The sequence below is a fragment of the Centropristis striata genome, chromosome 8 (assembly GCF_030273125.1).
Source record: "Centropristis striata isolate RG_2023a ecotype Rhode Island chromosome 8, C.striata_1.0, whole genome shotgun sequence".
Classification (NCBI taxonomy): Eukaryota; Metazoa; Chordata; class Actinopteri; order Perciformes; family Serranidae; genus Centropristis; species Centropristis striata.
Genome location: NC_081524.1, coordinates 7,493,360 through 7,509,713, shown reverse-complemented (window position 1 = coordinate 7,509,713; position 16,354 = coordinate 7,493,360). Strand labels below are relative to the sequence as shown.

Here is a 16,354-nt window from a genome sequence, read left to right as displayed (position 1 = left end):
CAGTTGTGGTCTTGAAATAAAATCCAGAGTCCGCTTTGTCCGAGACCGAGAAAGGACCGAGTAATAATGCAGTCGATTCCGAGATGAGACCAAGACCTTCAAAAAGTGGTCTTGAGACTGATCTCGAGTACTACAACACGGCCCAGTATACAGAAATGTTCAAATGTAACTTCTTAGGATAGGCCGAAATAACTTTTATACTGCATGAAAAAAAACTGCATGATATTAGCATCAAGTGAGCTTATAAAGGAGAGACACGTGTGTACCCATAGAACCAATTCTTATTCAGATATTTTAAGGTCAGCGGTCAAGGGACCCCTTTGAAAATGGGCATGTCGGTTTTTCCCTCAACAAACTTTAGCCTAACTTTGGACTGTTTTTTAGCCCCCTTTACAGACAAGATGACATGATTAGTACCAAAGGACCCCTAAAGGTCTTCTAGATTCATATGAAACCACCATCTTGGCCACTGTGGCATGAAGAGCCTGCTCAGTAATCTCAGCTATAAGTTATGTGTCAGTGCACCTGCCACAGTTTCTCAAGTGGTAAACCTTAAATCAGTAGCCCGAGTCACCTTGCAGCTGATATATTGTGACCTTTGACATGTGCCTCGTGTCGATAGATGGGCTGGTGAGTGACGGGGAGTTTCTGGACATCACAGAGATCAAGAGGCAGCAGGCCGAGGACTACGAATGCATCACCAACAATGGAGTGGCACCACCTGATCAGCGCAAGGTCAAGGTTACGGTCAACTGTAAGCATCCCACTCAGCACCGCACAACAGCCCAGTGGTGATAATTCAAGTCACACAGTGATGTATTAATGATATATGTTAATACTGTAGATTATTATGTATGAATTCATACATCTCTCCGGGGGTTTTTCAACCTCGTTTATAACCCTGTGTTGACCTGAATTGACTTCTCAGTGAAGGCAAATGTATACTAATTGCTGAATTTCCTCCTTCTGTTTCTCCACTACTCCTCCTCCCCTCCTTTTTCTCTGCCAGACCCTCCGATGATCACAGACATGAAGAACATGCCAGCCCATTTGGGTAAGACGGCCATCTTGCGCTGTGAAGCCATGGCAGTCCCACCAGCCGCCTTCGAGTGGTACAGAGATGACCACAGGTGAGACCTCTAAGGAGCTCAGGGATACATTTTTTTAGAAACAGCTATCGAGACTGTATCCCAAACCGGACACATCTGCAATGCTGCACTTTCCGGTGTTTTCACGGTCATTGGAAATAATATCGCCACCACCAGTGTAGGTATAATTGATTTATACATATTTAACAATCTACATGTGAATTTTTATTTATTTACATGGAGATTTACATATCTGATTACGATACGAAAGTAAATCTGATGAGAAAAAGCAGTAAGAACGCTCAGGCGACGATCTTAAAAGTACATCTGTGTTTTTACTGTACTGTATTTTATTGTGAAGGACAGAAGTACGGTCCGGTTGTGTTGATAAAAATCGTTAATAACGGTGATATTTATTTGGCTTACCCACCAACATCTAATTTCCCCCCAAAAACTCAGCAGCCTCCATTGTTTTACAACGAGGAGATCCAAGTGTTTGATTTGGGATACAGTTAGCGCACGGCTAATTCACCAGCGTTAGCGTCCTTTAGCCAACTCTGGTAAACCTGAGGCTAACGTACACGGTTAAAACAATATACGGTTCGAAAGATAAGAAGTTAGACTAGTTTCACACCATTTAATTTATTGGAAGCATAACATGATCATTTAAATTAGTAGTTAATGTGAAATTTTGATAGAATCTTAAGTGTTTTTTTTCCCCTTTTCCAAAACTCAAAAAACAAGGGGAGCATTGCTGGCTGTGGATAAAACAGTGTGGGAGAGCTTACTCCCAACTTAATATCCCGAAGATCAACAGACAGACATATATCTGCTCCAAGTTAAGTTGCTAGCTAGCAAACATGAGCTAACTAACGATTGTCTGTTAGATGAGATAACCCAAACTGGATTCAACAGTTATGGTTTCTGTCAACTAGTACCGTGAAGGGTGTCCGATTTGAGATACAGTTACGCTACATCTTAAATTCATGTTTTTGTCTCAGTGGCCTTTCATCCTCCCTTATCAAATGCGTTTTGCACACACAGAATGAAGCTTTTGAAAAAATGCTCCTCAGAGTGGAAAAGAAATCCATAAACACTGGCCTTACATTTTAGTATTGATGTGTAAAACTGTGCTGCTGATAGGCCTGCTCACACACAGTTTTGGGGGATGGAGAGGTGAAGTTAAGGGGAAAATGTGCCACCCTTTATGTTTATGTATGATGGTAAATGTAGTGCACCGAAGCAGTAAATTCCTCAGTGCGTGCTATGTTGACCGAGAAAGTCAAGTTCTCTGGGTTGGCATCAGCGACAGCATCTAACAAACTGCCCGCACTGACATTCATTGCAGCAGAGTGATTCCATTCCTGTTGGCATCGGAGGGCAGTTTGAGCAAAAACACCAACAATCAGTGTTTTCTCTCGGCAACTCAGGATCTAGAGAGTCCTTGTCCTCCACACGGCAGGTGCAGCCTCTGTCTCATATAATAACTGAATACCAAAATAAACCAAAACACTGTAAGATGTACACTCATGGAAAAAAAAATATTAGACCACCATTTTTCTTCAATTTGTTGTTCATTTTAATGCCTGGTACAACTAAAGGTACATTTGTTTAGACAAATACAATGATAACAACAAAAATAGCTCATCAAAATAGCCTTTTTTCATGGTTTTCTTGATAATAATCGAAAAATGGCTTAGTATCAGCTCTTAAATTACACTCTATTTGAGCTATTTTTGTTGTTATCATTATTTGTCCAAACAAATGTACCTTTAGTTGTACCAGGCATTAAAATGAACAAGAAATTGAAGAAAACTAGGGTGGTCTGATATTTTTTTCCCATGACTGTACATGCATAACATCCTCTGCACTCATATTTTTGGAGGTAATATTTGCTGTTTGTTCCCCTTTTTGTCAGCAAGCAAGGCCAACCATGAGCTAGGCAAGGCACATTGTAATCTATTATTCATATGGTTTTAGTAGATAATTTGTGTTTAAACTGTGTTTTAAAGTGAACCTGATGTTTTATAAGACAAGTCAAAGTATCACATGAAATATTTATAGCTTTTACTCAGGGTTTTTTACAAATCTGTCCAGTGGAATGAACAGGTGATCTGAATGAAAAATGACCAGATAAATACTTTTTTAATTTATTCTGACTGCTATATATGATTGGATTTTTTAATGATGAAATCAGCTAATAATTAGTGCTATAGATTGTATACACAGAATATACAACTTGGGAGACTTTGAACACATTGTTTCCTGAAGATTATTTAATTTAATTGTTTTTTATTCTGTTAATACAAAATAAATGCGTCTTTATGTATTTTAAAACATCACATTAATCGTTGAAAATTAAATAAACTTGCCTTTTTGTTGAAAGGAATAGGTATTTAAAAGTCTATTGGGTAATTTCCAGTATTTATATATTTTTTGCCCTTTGGAATGAGCAGAAAAAATAACCCATGATAAAGTTTCTTTTGTTTTTGGGTTGGCTAATGGTTTATCAGTGCATTTAGGGTATTAATCCACCATTATAATATGTTTTATGTGTGTGTGTGTGTGTGTGTGTGTGTGTGTGTGTGTGTGTGTGTGTGTGTGTGTGTGTGTGTGTGTGTGTGTGTGTGTTTGTAGCATAATCTGCTTCTGAATGGGTTAAAAATAGACAGCTTTTCCTCTAATTTTAATGTCAGTGAAGTCAATCACACAAGTGTCCTCATTAACTCGTATTTTTGATTGGTGACATTGATTGGTCAAAATCAAAGTGCAGCAGCAACCAGAATAACAGCACATCTAGTTAATATATTGCTTTTATTAGCCTCAATCACATCACTGTTTTACACCCATCAGTTCCCTGACAAGAGAAACAAAAAATATGTTAATGAGAACAGTTAAACTGTCAGTTCTGCAATATTAAAAAAAACAGTCTAGAGAAGGTGAAAATAGAGAAAACAGGAGAACAGAACAGAGATTCAGCCTGCTGAGACTCAGCAGAATAACTGGGCTGCATCCGTCAGTTGGGACCTGAGATCTTTACAAAAACAGTGTGAAAAAGCGAGTTGTTTTCACACAACAACATCACCACATTTAGCCGGCTTACTGTGGATGTAGTCTTGGCTGCCATCCACTCGTCTGCCCTTTGACATTAGTATAGGTCTGAGATAATCCTATGTGTATGTGTTTGCCATCTCTGGAGAAATATGAGCTTGTTGGAAGCCTATTTGCTGTCTATTACCCACACATAATCTGTCCTTCCAAGTTTGTAAAAGGTCCCAGAGAGTGTAGAAGAGTTGGGATGATTTGGCTTCAGCCAAAGTAAGACGGAGAAGTACTTAGACAAGCCTTTGCCAGCCAGAAAGAGCTGTTAATAGAGTATAATAGGCCCCAGCAGGAGGTCTCTGTTATTTATGGACTGTTAGATTTCACTATTAGTACAAGGTGAGACAGCCGGTATGTGGAGTGGGACTGTGTTGCATGGTCGTCTCCGGAGAGATGCAGAAAAAAAGCCTCTTGTGCAGTGAGTCATAAGGTGTGATTTTTGTGTTGTGTTATCTCTCTGTTCCTGACACACTCTTTTTTCACTTTTTCTTCCGGCTCCCTTCCCTCGCTTTCACTCCCCCCCCCCACTACCACCCAGGCCGGTAGAGAGTGACAACACCCTGAGGATCAAAAACGAGAGGACGCGCTCGCTGCTGCTGTTCACCAATGTGACAGAGAAACACTTTGGCAACTACACCTGCTTTGCCTCGAACCGTCTGGGGGCTTCCAACGCCAGCATGCTGCTGTTCCGTAAGTTATCACACAGACGTAAATGGAGGAGCGTGCACACGGTGACACACTGCTCACGTGTACGCAGAAACCCGAGCTCTCAAAAGTGACATACAACCTCAAAACGATACATATGCAGAGACACGCCGCTTTCCCTCTTCACCCCGTCTCATTTTAGCTCTGCACACAGCACAGCATTTTCTCAGCGCTCTCCTCCCTCCTTCTTCCCATTTTCGTTATTCTCCGCCCCATTAAAGCTTTGCTTGCCTATATTACCATCCCTCCCTCTCCCTCTCTCTCTCTCTCTCTCTCCACTTTCACGCTCTCACCCTCCATCTCTCGTCCATACACATTCCTGCACGCACACACACAGACTGTGGCTCTGCTCTGTCCCGTTACCCAAGAAGTTGTCATTTCTTTCCAAGCCCAATTCACATTAACCGTCCCCAATGAGCGATTTCCTACCCTTCCATTTCCCGTCACCCTCCCCCCTCCCCTCCCCTCTTTAGTGCATTCAGCATTACCATCTTAAGTGAGTCCTTCATCTATCCCCTTTCTTCTTTCATTCCTTTACCCATTATCTCGGGCCAGTCTCCCTTCAATGACTCACTCCCCCGTCAGACCCATACATCTTCCTGCTCCCTTTTTCCACCACCGCTGCCACTTCTGTCAGCCTATCTCTCCATCATCTGTCCTTCTGCCTCCTCTTTCCTTCCTAATCTTCTCCTTCCATCATTAGAACACAACAAACCCCTTACTGTTGTGGACCGGGCACGCCAAATCGGACCATAATCGGATACTTTTGTGGCATTTCTATTCATATGCTGTCCCTCACTGTCATTGCCTCCACTGACTACATTTACCTGCTTTTGTACCTTTTTGTTCAGCATTTTAAAAGGCGCCACATGTAGCATTCTAATATCAACAGCCCACTATCACATCAAAATTGGCACATTATTGTAATTACCCTAAACCAATGAGGCCATTAGTGATACCACTGGCAGCCTGCACCAGCTTTCACTCTACACTGCTACATTATAAGCCACCAGGTTACATTTAGGAAATCTACTAGATTGCCTAATGGCACAAAATAGGAAGAGAGGTGGTAAATTGGGGTTTTCTTGCAATTGTCCTTTAAATCGTTGCATGAATTTGTGTCAGAAATTCAATATTCTTGATGGTATATTGGAAAATGCTGACAGTATTTCACCATGTTAATGTTAAGTTGTATGATGCCAGTAAGACTGGCATCATTTGTCACTGTGGTCATTTTGACTTGTCAGACACAGTTGTATCACATATTAAAGGCTGGGTTTCCTATTAATTAATATTATTATTATTAATCTGTCCCGCCAGACGAACATCACATTTCAAGCTACCTAAAGTATTTTTACTTTTACTTTTAAAGTTTTTTTAATCACACTAAACTGTGACTAACTGTTTTGAATAACTTCCTGTCCTGCAGCTTTCAAAATAAAAGCAGTGTCGACCACAGAATTTCTGAAGAAGACTGTCAAAATAAGATGCCTTAAATAATATACAATAGAACCCTTATTATTTTATAAAATAATTCTTTAAATATGCATAGTGGCATTAGAATGTGTGAGAAGCACCAAATTTGGGCTTTTATGGAAAATAAATTCTCCGAGGGGAGGCATGCCCCCGGACCCCCCAGCCAGCTATTTCTCCACACTGGCTTGCTGCTCCATGTCCTAGTGGAAAGCATGTTGACAGCAATTAAAAATGTCACAGTAGGACAACAAAGATTCTTTAATAATGAAAAATGTTATGTGAGGTGTTTGCTCTCATTTAGCTCTCAAAGTGCACAAGATTGATGAATTTTACTTATCATTTTCTCCCGGGGTGTTCAGTGCCCTCCAGACTCTCATAAAATCCTGTGGGAAACACTGAAAGGGATACTTTTTGATGTATCAAATTCCAAATTAATTGTGTGTGTTTATGAAAGGGTTGCCTTGACTTTGGATTTATCAAAGTTGTACAATTACACAGACAAACTTATTTAGGCAGCGACTGGCTATTCACCTGTTCTGTGAGGTAAAATTGCTGTTTTTGTCAATGGAGCGTTGGCTTTGAAGAGAGCATAAAACGGCTTCAGTTCCCCTCACATAAACCCAAACAGGGCTGTCTGACAGGAAGGTAAAGCTGTAAAAATATTCAAAATATATCATACACTTCAACAGAGATTGATTTTTTTTAGGTGAGCCTTTTTAAGGTGGTTTAAATATGTTTTGCTGCTGCCCCCGTCCACAGAAGGACATTGTTTAGCTTCCATGGCAGTTCTTCCTGACTGCTTCAAACAACTCCACTTCAAATAGTATCCAGACTATCGCTTCAAAAAGGCTTGCATTTCATTGAGGTGTCCTGTGCTGAGGTACTTGTATTGTGTCTGCTAGCTGGATTAGATTTCTGGCACACATAAATGCAACAGAGCCATTATGAATGTTATTAGTTTCACCTGTGTTAGACAAGTCAAAATGTCAGCCATGAACATGTTAACTCAAGCTTTTCATAACTTTGTAATTTGAGTTAAACGATGTGCATGTTACCAAATTAGGAAATTCAACAGAGCATTCTCACTGTGGTCATTTAGACGTATCAAATAGGTGTAACTAATAACGTTAATAATGGCCGTGTGCATGCACAGTGCAAGCACGCTTTCTGCTTCCATGATTAATATCGTTAGTTTCACCTGTGTTCAACAAGTTAAAATGTACGCTTTGAATGCCTTTGACATGTAAACTCCAGCATTTCATGGAATTCTAACTTGAGATTAACCGTACAGTTGTTACTTAATTAAAAATGTCATTAAATGTGTCTCACGGTGGTCATTTTGACGTGTCAAATAGGTGTAACTAATAGCATTAATAATGGCTGCATTCCAATTAGATGTGTCCAGTTCCAGGGTGCTTGTATTATGCATATTGGACAGAAATGTCAACACAGCGTTTTCTTCCATTGCATCCACTCTTACTGATTACATGCAAATACACAAAACACAAGCAAATGAGAAAACATCTTCATCAATTTGACAACACAAGCGCAGCATTTAGAAAACATGCAGCAAAGACCACAACCCAACAGAAGTGTTTCCAGAGGACACTTAAAAGAGATGCACGTTTGTTTGTGATAAAATCACTTAATTTCAAGATAATGATAATTTCACGTTATAACGATCGATAGCATGTTAATGTTAGCTGGCGATCGATAGCATGTTAACGTTAGCCGGTGATCGATACTGTGCTAACGTTGGCGGCCGATCATAGCGTGCTAACGTTAGCCGGCGATCTTTAGCGTGCTAGCGTTAGCAGGCTAGCAAGACCAAGACCAACTCGGTGCCGTTGAGAGAGACCAACTAAACGTGTATCATTCATTTATTTGATTTGTTTAACTGCAGTGTGATTGATACAGCCTAACTCTTTATACTCTTTATAACTCTTTATACATGAAAATATCATTATTATGAAACACTTCTGTTGTGTTGTGGTCTTTGCTGCATGTTTTCTAAATGCTGCACTTGTGTTGTCAAATTGATGAAGATGTTTTCTCAATTTGCTTGTGTTTTGTGTATTTGCATGTGTTATCTTAAGTTGCAGCACTGTGAGCTCTGAGGGCCACCGTAATTTTCGCAAACCAATCATCAGAGACTTCTGCTGGCCGAGCCAACAAACTTCTGGTTTTCTATACTCAAATGAGGATAAAATTAAATCATTAATCTAGACTTTAAACTCTGATGAATTTCTGAGCGTGGAACAAATCATTTCTCTGGGACTGTGACACTCAGAGCAACTTATCCAGCATATTACAGCCCCAACACTTGTGATGGAGTAAGCTGTGGTGAACCTGATGATGCCAGCACAAGTTTAACTAACTTGGTTGTGATTGGCCCAGAACAAGTATGCAGCACGCCGAACGAAAGGCACAGAGAGACGATTAGGAAAAAAAAAACAACTTTATGGATATTTTGGTGATGCACCGATGCGACAGCCCACTGGGATTTGTCCCGGTATGCCAGATGGCAGGTCACCACTGGAGCGAAGTAAAAACAAGCTATGACGAATCAGTCAACACGGTGGAGCTGGCAGATTCAAAGGTCTGGACCCAGGAAACACATAGTGACTGTAACATGGCACCTGGCACACCTGAACGAAACAGCCGACTCTGTTTTATTAGTTTGATCTCTGTTTGACAAGTCAAAAAGTCAGCCCTCCTGTGACAGCCTTAGTTGATGTTAAATGTGATGCATATTCTCATCGTATAAAGCGAAAGAAATGAGGATATCGAGCGCAGTTAAGTCTTAATTGTTGACATTAATTATGCCAAGATATCAGAATAGATTTGGTTAATTGATTGTACTAATAATAAATCATTTCTCTGTGTCTCCCCTCCCTTCTGTCCTCTCCTCTCCTGATCTGTTTGTGGTCCAGGGCCGGGGGCCATACAGGGCCGAGGGACCGCTTTACACTCAGGGATGAGTGTCGGCGTGTGCGTTTGGGTTTCCCTCTCTGCTGTTTTTCTGCTGAAGGTGTAAAGATCGAGCTCCACTTGGAATTGTCCCTAAAAGCCCCCACCCCCCACCCCTTTCTCCCCCTTCCTAGCCTCCCCCCCCATCCCCCCCTCTCCTCCCCCCTCTACGGAAGGAAGAAGGAAATGAAATTCTTTAATTACGAACCCATCACTGTGAACAAAAAGAATATGCATTATTCCAGGAGCCATTGAATTATTGCATCAAACACACGACCGCATTACCCCCCCCCCCAACCCCCAAAACCCCTGCACCCTCAATTCAATTTCGAGGTCAAACCATTCTCATCCTCCCTCTCTCTCTCTCTCTCTCTCTCTCTCTCTCTCTCTCTCTCTCTCTCTCTCTCTCTCTCTCTCTCTCTCTCACACACACACACACACACACTGTCTCTCTCTCTCTTTCTGTCTCCCAGAATGCCTTGCAGATCCGTCTGACTCGGCTCTCCCCCTCCTCACCTTGTTCTTCCCCTCATTATTACCACCGGGCTGATGTTGATAGAGAGTGTATATTAACGATTATTGTGTCAGTGATCAATGAGAAAATAGATAATCTAACAACTGGACGATCATTTATGTAATATACTACATAGACTAATGACTGACCTACAATGTTTGCCTTATGGAAATGATACATAAAATCTCAATATTATGGTGGATATTTATGGAAAATTATAGTTATAATGTGGTACTGATGGTCATGTGACCTTTTGAAAATTGTCCATTTGGTGGCCATGTGAAGTGTCACCCTCTGATCACACACACACACACACCCACACACCTACACACACACACACACACACACACACACACACCTAAACACACCTACACACACATATATGTATGGCTTTTTGATTTTAACTGTGTAGCAGTGAAGCTGCTATGAATGATGTCAAAATGTATAAAAAAAGGGTGGGTGGTGACGGTGTCAGTCTTAACTACCCCTTTATGTAATTTGGGGGGTTTATACAAAGGTTTCGCATGTAGACCCCCTCACTACCCAAACCTTTTTAGACCCCCTTCCCTCGCCCCTCTGTTCAACGTGCTCTGTCTAGTCGCCCTTCGCATCGCTATAGTGTTCTCTGCTCCGTGTCACGCCCCCCCCCCCCCCCCCCCCCCCTCCTCCCTCTGTCCCCCCCCTCCTCCCCCAGTGTAAATAAATGCAGTACAGAGGCCACGCCGGCGACTCCAAAGGTCGCCTGGCGCCGAACGCCATCTCCCATCAGCCTCGACTCCGCTCCAGTTTTCTGAAGCAGCAAGAGACTGTCCACCGACAACAATATCTTGCGTTTCAAAGCTGCGACTCCATCCTCTTTGTCGCTTGTTGATAGCATGTACCGGTTAGAGATGTTCCTGTTGTGAGTCCATACTCCCTTCACTCCCCTCCCCCCTCCCCCCTCCCTCCCCTCCCCTCCCTGCACTGTGTCTGTTTTACTCTGCAAGGTTACCTGCTTTTACTTTTTTGGTGTTAATAATAGTACAGATGATGATGATGTTAATAAGTATTTGAATAACTATGAATAGTAATTCCATGTGAGAAAAAAAAAAAGAACAAAATCTGATGGTAACGAGCCGTGCGTGGGGAAAATAATTTTTGTACTTTACTCTGAGAAGTCACACACATTGAACGACTACAATGAAAAAAACTAAACAAAACAAAACACACAAAAAAAAAAGACATGTAAAGTTTTCGAAGTGATGTGCTCTATTTTGCCATGACAAGCTTTTTAAAAACGCATTTGAAACAGTCTAAAGGGATTATTTCATCCAAGTCCAGAAGCAGTGAATGATGATGTAATTTATAATTTGTAACAGTTTATGTATTGGACTCTCTTTTTGTTTTCATGCTGTTAACTGCATCACACACACATTTACAGCATATTTGTCCACTTATCATAGCGTGTCTCTCTCCGACCAGCTAGATAAATGATTTGGATCCATGTCAGTCTCTGATCGTGGCTGTAAGTCGGTTCTTGTTGGGCCAGACCGCAGGGAGATAAAGATGTAATTAGCCATTACCTGTGGCTGGCTAAGTGAAGGAGCCTGGGATCCACCTGTCCCTCCTGCCAGCCAGTGATGGCCCCCATAAATCAAGCTCAATCCTGCCACTGACAGGAATCCTCTTCAAGGACAACCTCGCCTTGGTGCACCAGTCCTCTCTCCAATGTGTACCTGTGACATGCAGGCATGGGCACTACAAAACCCCCATGGCACAATTATCCATCCACTACCCCCGCACAGCACAAACAGTGGGAGGTAAGCCCATATTTCAAAACGGTGGCACTCGTTTCTCCGCTGAAACACTGTTCCACTCACATGCAGCGACTATATGCAAATTTGCCATAACGAGCCTGCACGGAGAGATGAGTTTACCCCGCCTGAACCCTGACTACTGCGACCTTAAAGGGGAATTACTCAGTATTGAATCAGTTGTCTGAATGTGTTTTGTTTGATTTGTTTCAAACCAGCAATAACCCCTAACTCTACTGTGCAAGAGGTATCAGATATGGTTAAAAAGCTGTGGTGTAATATCTGAAAAAATTACATTAACAAGGTATATCAAATAAGTCTGTTGTTGTACTTTTACTGTGTACAGTACTCTGAAATGATTGTGAAGCTCTGTTTAAATGGCCCTTAATCTAAAAACACTACATGTTGTACTCAAAAAGTCTGCGAAGTAGTCAGGTTGTCTGTGTGACAGAACACACTGTTTGTGCATGCATCTTGTTGCTCCGAAAATAATGACGGATTCCATTTCAAGCACAAGAGCAGGTCGTATGGTCAGTGCTTTTTTTTTTCTGTCTCAGTCACTTTTCATCCTCACAGTATCTCGGTCTTTCATGCTGGTTTTTTTTTGTTGTTTTTTTTTTCTCTTCTGTTTCCCGCTCAAATACTGTACCCTGTTCCATGTCAGCGTCCCACTGGGTCTGTCAGTGGCATATAACATCTGTATGTACATAATCTGTCCTTGATGAAGACAAAGAACAAAAAATAGAAGAAAACATCAAAAAAAAAAAAAAAAACACGGACAAAGAAAATAACATACTGTCATGTTTCTCAATGTGGGTTTGAAAAAAGCACGTCAATGTTTGTGTATGGGTGGATTTTGAAAAAAAAAAAGAAACAAGCAGACATTGTATGTTGTGTTCAGGTTTTATTGGTAAAGGGGTTGGACGGCGGGGAATTTCGGGGTGAAATTGTGGAGTGATGATAAACAGAATGTGGGCATTTGTACAAAACAAGCAGCAAAAGAACATGTTTTTCATGAGTCATGATGTATGTAAATGAATCACACTTCTGGTGCGAGTGAGGAGGACTGGAGAGGGTGTGGGCAAAGAGGCAGCAGATCCCCTAGGGTGCACGATTTTGAGGGTAGAGGAGGATTCTGTTGAGAGAGAGCACCCGGGCCGACGGGCCTGTGGGAGGATACCCTGACAATGAAAACCCAAAAGCGGAGAGCCAGAGGGAGATGGGATAACACTGTGAACCCCTCAGTTATAGGGGGAGACGACAGACAGGCAGCCGCTCGTATTGCATTTCCAAAACTTGAGCGCTGTGGCCTTTCCCAGGGGAAGGTGTACCACACACTATTTATGGTTGCACTATGTAATATGAATAGCATTAACATAGCCTTGATCACAAACACAGTCTGGCCTACTTCAAGAGTATAAATAACACCCCAACTGGGGTTCAATGAGTTTACAGTGATATAAACAAGACGTTTGCTCGGCCCCTAATTACATTCGGCGCACCCTGATGAGAAAGTGTTGATTGGCTCCTGCAGCTGAAGGTTATGATCTGTTTACAGAATCTTTGTTAATAAGCTGTTGTTGCTGTAGCTGTGAGCTCACAAAACCAGCAGCCAACTAACCGTAGTGCCAGTTTACAGTGTATAGTATTGTATTGTATTGTGTTGCACTTAAATAGCTCAATTATTTTGCTTACGGTTTAAAGCAGCCTTTAAAGAAAGACCTGCCTTTGAAGATTTAAAGGCACAATGAGTAGGATTTATCCATTGCTGTTTGTAAACACATTTAAAGTCAGCAGAGCTTCCTGAGCTTCTGACTACAGGTGCATCTCAAAAAATTAGAATATCATAGAAAAGTTTATGTCAGTAATTCAGTGCAAAAGGTGGAAACAACACATTATATAAATCCATTACACACAGAATGAAACATTTCATGTCTTAATTTATTGGATTTCTTCTAATTATAATGATTATGGCTTACATTTAATGAAGACCTTATATTCTGTGTCTCAAATTTTTTTCATTACAACAAAAGACCAATTTTTAAAAGTATGTTTAATATGGAAATGTTTGATACTTGGTTGGGGCTATTTGACTTTAACTACTGGAAATTGACTTTTCCATCATATTCTAATATGTTGAGATGCACCTGTATATGAGCTGTGTTTCTGTCTAAGCTAATTTTGAAGCATCATTTTGAATTGTTGCATGGAAGAAAATGCGAATTGGGAAATTTTCCATCAACTGGTTTAGAGCAGATAAACAAAGCTGCATGAACATACTTTGGTCAGAAGATGGCAGTGTAATGTATTGCTGTAGGCTAATCTGTCAGTAAACAGTAGAAGAAGTAGAGATTGTGCAAGAGAGAAAAAACAACAACAAAAAAGAGGTTGCTGATCGGACAACTTTGGCCAACCACAAGAGGAACTGGAGAGAAGTCTTCAGGAATCTGATTCATTTGGGCAACTTCTAATTGTTCTTCATGTCAGAGCGGAAACAGCTGATCATTTGCGTGAGTTAAATTTTTGATATGTAAGAAAAGATTCTGAAAATTCTTTATTTTTTGAAAAAGACAAAAACCACCTCAAGAAGTTTTCAAAAACTTTTATTTGCATTTTCAAAAGTTTTAGCCAATTTTGGTGTTTCCATCCAGCTTTCCTCATGCAAATCTTCAAAAATGTGCATAGATATTTGTTGATGTAATCACAACTATTGATTAAAATGTCGGCGAGGGCAGAACCAGGGAAGAAGAGGCCGAGTTGTGGCGTTGAAACGCACAAAAAAAGTCCCAAAAACAGCAAAATGAAGAGAAAAGAGAAGATACAGACAAGGGGAAGGGTTTCACAGATACAGAAGCAGCCACACACCCTCATAAGTAATGATTGAGAGGGATTATGTGTTGTTTTTTTAGGATAATCCTACTCACTGTGCCTTTAATTAATGGGTTTACACAGGTGGAAAAGGAGCTGAATGTATATAGTTGTAAATGAACGGCACTTTTTGCTTTTTTTTAACACATCAGTGCAGTGTTAAGACCTGGATTTCCAGAAGAAGAAGAAGAAAAAAAGGGTTTCCGTTTCAGAGCACTGTGCCTTCCCTGAGACGAGTCGTGTAATTAAGCTCTTGAGGGTGTAAGGACAGATACCGTACATCGCTCCTGAACTGTTGCAGTCACACAGTAAAATAATTACGGTGCTTTAAAGCCAAAGACTGTAAAAAAAAAAAAAAAAACAAGGAGAGAAGCCTGAAGAAGGTTTGAATGTACTGCTGTCTTCATTTTGTGTGTTGAGCTGTTCCTACAACACCCTCCTTACATAGAACAGATCCCAGACTGACTTTCAATTCAGAATGCAATGTTTAATCAATACGTTCGACCGAATGGCTTTGGAATAGAGCAATTTCTCCCCGGCCTGCTTTACCAGGTCCCCAGAAGCTGAATTGATCAAGTGTCTATAGACCAGCCTTAGAACAGAGAGCATAATTCATCATGCCTGATACAAGACACCCCTAATTGCGCATCGATTTTAAACCCTTCTCTGAAACTATTTGGGCAAGCTGTAATGTCAGCTCAGTAAACTATGTGTTCAGAGCTACGCTTCAGACCCAGGGAATGAAGAATTAATCATTTGTTTTTCTTTTCAAGTCAATCCAGGCTGGTGTTTGTTTGTTTATAGTGGAAACCGCACATGCTCCCTGGGCTTTTACACTCAATGTGCAATTTAATGGCTGCTGTAATGTTGTATTGTATTTTATTAGCAGTGACGGAGATGTAACCTGGATTGTTTTGCAGTTTTAAATGCCAACAGCTATTGACACTTGATCCAGAGGCTTATGTCTGGATTTAAAATACCCCGAAAGAGAAGATGTGGGCGCTCGATACACTGCAAAAAATAAGAAATAAATAACTAGAATTAAGCAAATACATGCTCGAGACAAGTACAAAATATCTGCCAGTGCAATTTTTTTCTTTGTAAGAATTCTTTAAATAAGTAAAAATATATATATAGGCATTGGAAAAACCAATGATATGTTGAAATAAATCCAAGTATACTTATTTTGAGCAATTGTGGCTTGAATAGCTCAACTGTAGTGACATTAAAATAAGCCAAAAATACTTGAAACGAGCACGTTTTGGTGGTAGAAAATGCTTTTGAAATAGCATTCAACCTACATGAAATTAAAAGTCTCAATTGGAGCCAATATTTTAGGTAACAACTTACCATATTCAACAGTTGAATAGCTTGAAAAGCATTAAAAAGTTCACAATGTCAATTCTAAAAAGAAGTCTTTAATCAATAAGATACTTAATTAAGCACATAATAATAATATGAATAATTAAATAAGCACACAAAGATATGGTCAGTAGGTAAATTATACTCAAAACAATGTAATTAAGATACTATTGCTAGATATAAGAAGAAAATACTTGGTAAGCTTAATGTTTTTTGCAGTGTACACTGGTAAGAAATTATATGTAAGAGATTATGATTCAATAATGTGTGGAATTGCACCAGAGTCAGTATACCAAAAGGCTATACCACGCAGATTGACAATTACATATGAATGATTATCGTTGCTCTAAATCCCCTGCTCACGTCCTTTACAGCAAAGCATGCCTAATTCCCATATATTATCCTAATTATCCATTGTTTACCAACTATCTAAAGGCTCATTCAGCTCTCATGGGCAAAGTCCATGTTGCAAGTCT

General features: G+C 40.5%; 1 protein-coding gene across 1 annotated transcript in view; it reads left to right on the top strand.

The window, feature by feature from the left end:
• The window catches only part of iglon5 (IgLON family member 5), a 150,253-nt gene extending 140,787 nt beyond the window's left edge, over nt 1-9,466 (top strand). The window contains exons 5-8 of the mRNA XM_059339149.1: nt 623-754; nt 1,010-1,130; nt 4,729-4,880; nt 9,305-9,466. Coding sequence (XP_059195132.1) covers nt 623-754; nt 1,010-1,130; nt 4,729-4,880; nt 9,305-9,408 — 509 coding nt within the window. The 3' untranslated portion in view covers nt 9,409-9,466. The remainder of the gene's footprint in view (nt 1-622; nt 755-1,009; nt 1,131-4,728; nt 4,881-9,304) is intronic.
• Nucleotides 9,467-16,354: the final 6,888 nt, after the last annotated feature.